Raw genomic sequence first — 2,666 nt, forward strand, 5'->3', positions numbered from 1 at the left:
TGTGAATTGACAGTCACTTTTATTATGCAAGAAGCCCAGCAAAACAAAGACTGTTCCAACAAGTACGAAGACATTTAAATAACTGAAATGAAAAGGGAGATCCCAACTCTTCCTGGCCCTTACTGTGAGGATTCTTTTCCCATGAGCATTTTGCTTCTTTCCATTTCAAGTTGCTCAGTCAAGGCAATCTGTTGCTCCAAAAGGCGAAGATTTTCTTGCTTACGATTCTGCCTCTCAAAGTCTCTCAGAACTCCTTCACGTAGCCTCTGAAAGAAAAATCTCATCATATTATGGTATATATCTCTTAATAATCTACTGTTCAAAAACTTGAGAAAGTGTAAAGGTACTGCTATAGGAAATTAAGGCCAACTGTGAATCTTACAAAGCAATCATACTGTTGCAAAAGCAACTTCAAAGGTTTTGCTAACTGTAGGAAGTATACACCCTCATTCCAATACAGGACTAAGCCATCTGCAAATCATAAAGGGTCATTACCTGAAGATCGCTATATCACAAACCAATAATCAGAGGCCTTCTGTGGCCATATGAAACACTGGGGCATAAAATGCTGGGGGAAATTTATGTTACAAAGTGCAAAGATAACATGGAAGAAGGAATGGTTGAATTGGGGGAAAGGGCAGCAACAGCAGATGCAATTTCTCCTCCTATGCAAAGTGTCAAATACCTCTGTTCATTTTTGCTTCCTTTTCTCTCTAGCTCCTATACACCTTTTTGAAAAGAAACATATGAAATGGCTTCATAGCAAGTGTATGTGTGTGTGTGTAAAAAACATCTGGCTATATAGGAGAATTTCCTACTTCTATCCCTCCAGGCTTTTGGACAGAAATCCACGGAATATTCTCATGACTACTTGGCAGTCCAGGCAGCCCCCCCCCCCAATCTCCCATTTGTGTGGGGGTTACGTTTGGAGTAGGGCTTTTTATCAAGTGGGTGCCACTGCCATGCTAGGAGGGAGGTGTTCATGGTGAGTTCTGGCACCTCTTTTTCTAGGGAATACAGCATGGTTTCCAAGGCACCACACACATTGGTGAAATTGCGTACGATTGAAAACTCACTGGAAAAGACCGCAGACACCCTGTCCCACCCTTTCAGAGATTTTCCAGTGACATCTTTACAACATTTCGGGGTCCCTTCTGGGTTCGTTGTGATGTGTGATACTGAACCCATGCAGTGCTTTTTTCTGGGGAGACGCAGGGGTAAGCATACCCCTAAACATTTTGTCAATCTAACGGGAGAATAAACTAAAAATATTAAATTTTTAGTTGCTTCTCTAGTGCAGTAAATCTGTTGCCAACCCCCGACGGGTGTAGAATGTGGATGTGTGGAGTTTTACTGATGGAAGTTTGGCCTCATTGAAGGGCAGCGTTTCAATATGAGTAGGAAAATTACTGTAAGCTGTCAGCTGTGTAATACAGTGGTACCTCGGGTTAAGTACTTAATTTGTTCCAGAGGTCCGTTCTTAACCTGAAACTGTTCTTGATCTGAAGCACTACTTTTGCTAATGGGGGCCTCCTGCTGCTGCCGCGCCACCAGAGCATGATTTCTGTTCTCACCCTAAAGCAAAGTTCTTAACCCAAGGCACTATTTCTGGGTTAGCGGAGTCTGTAACCTGAAGTGTATGTAACCTGAAGCGTATATAACCCGAGGTACCACTGTATGAGGTAATGCTGCATGTTCTTTGTACTTTTGTCCATTTACTGTATTTATTTCCCCCGACTTGAACTGTACAATGGTGATTTTCTAGAGTCAAAACGAGAGTACCCCTAAACATATTTTTTTAGGGGGGGAAGAAGAAGAAGAAGAGTTTGGATTTGATATCCCGCCTTTCACTGAACCCGTGTCATTTTAGGAGAGGGGGCGTGCCCGCTGCCTGTGCGCCTCCCACAGCCATCTCACCCGCTGCTTAGCACGGTTCAGTCCCTACTCGGTAAAAGGGTCGCATGCATTCACCCTAATAATAGCGCAGCCCCCCCGGCATGTGGGCGCCCCGGAAAGTCAAGGGCTCTTTCTGCCGCCGAACCCGCCCCTCCCCCGATGCTCCCGCCTGGCGGGGGGGGGAGGGAGAGGCCTACCTCCCTGACGCGGCTCTGCTGGAGGTGGACGCCCGCGACGACGGCGGCCGAGACCGCGACGGAGGCCGCCAGAACCGCCTTGGACACCGCCGACATGCCCGGCGATCTCGGCCTTCCCCTCAGCGCCCGCTGGGACCCCAAGGCGCATGCGCGGCGTCCTGCGCATGCCCAGCGGCTCGGCGCCTTCCCAGCGCTCTTTCGGCCGCGGCTTAAAGAGGCAAAGGCCCTGGGCGCTCCCCTGACCGCCGCGATTTCCGGTTACATTCGGAGCTCGCTGTTCCGCGCCGCGAGAGGGGCAAAGAGCGCCCAGCACGTGTCTTATGGCAGATTTAGTTCGGGTTCAGAAATCCCGTTTTTTTTGCTGCAGCCACGAGGCTTGAACTCCCCTGGGGTGGTCGGAGGGAGAAACACGGGCTTTTCAGTTCGATGTAAGATTTTTATGGACGTTTTTCATAATTCAGTAATATATAAAAAACTAATCTAAGCAAAAAACAAACCAAAACAGCTACCCAAAATATGCAAACAGAATAAATAGAAGGTGGAATCCTATGCTTCTACCACCCACAGAAGGTA

General features: G+C 47.6%; 1 protein-coding gene across 1 annotated transcript; it reads right to left on the reverse strand.

The window, feature by feature from the left end:
- Positions 1-17: 17 nt before the first annotated feature.
- PET117 (PET117 cytochrome c oxidase chaperone) lies at positions 18-2,254 on the reverse strand. Its single transcript, XM_082234733.1, has 2 exons — positions 2,094-2,254; positions 18-266 (listed from the first exon to the last, which is right to left on the reverse strand). The coding sequence occupies exons 1-2, from the start codon at positions 2,187-2,189 to the stop codon at positions 120-122; spliced, it is 243 nt and encodes an 80-aa protein (XP_082090859.1). The 5' UTR covers positions 2,190-2,254; the 3' UTR covers positions 18-119.
- Between the last annotated feature and the right edge of the window lie 412 nt (positions 2,255-2,666).

Source organism: Podarcis vaucheri (genome assembly GCF_965113315.1).
Source record: "Podarcis vaucheri genome assembly, chromosome: 8".
Classification (NCBI taxonomy): domain Eukaryota; kingdom Metazoa; phylum Chordata; class Lepidosauria; order Squamata; family Lacertidae; genus Podarcis; species Podarcis vaucheri.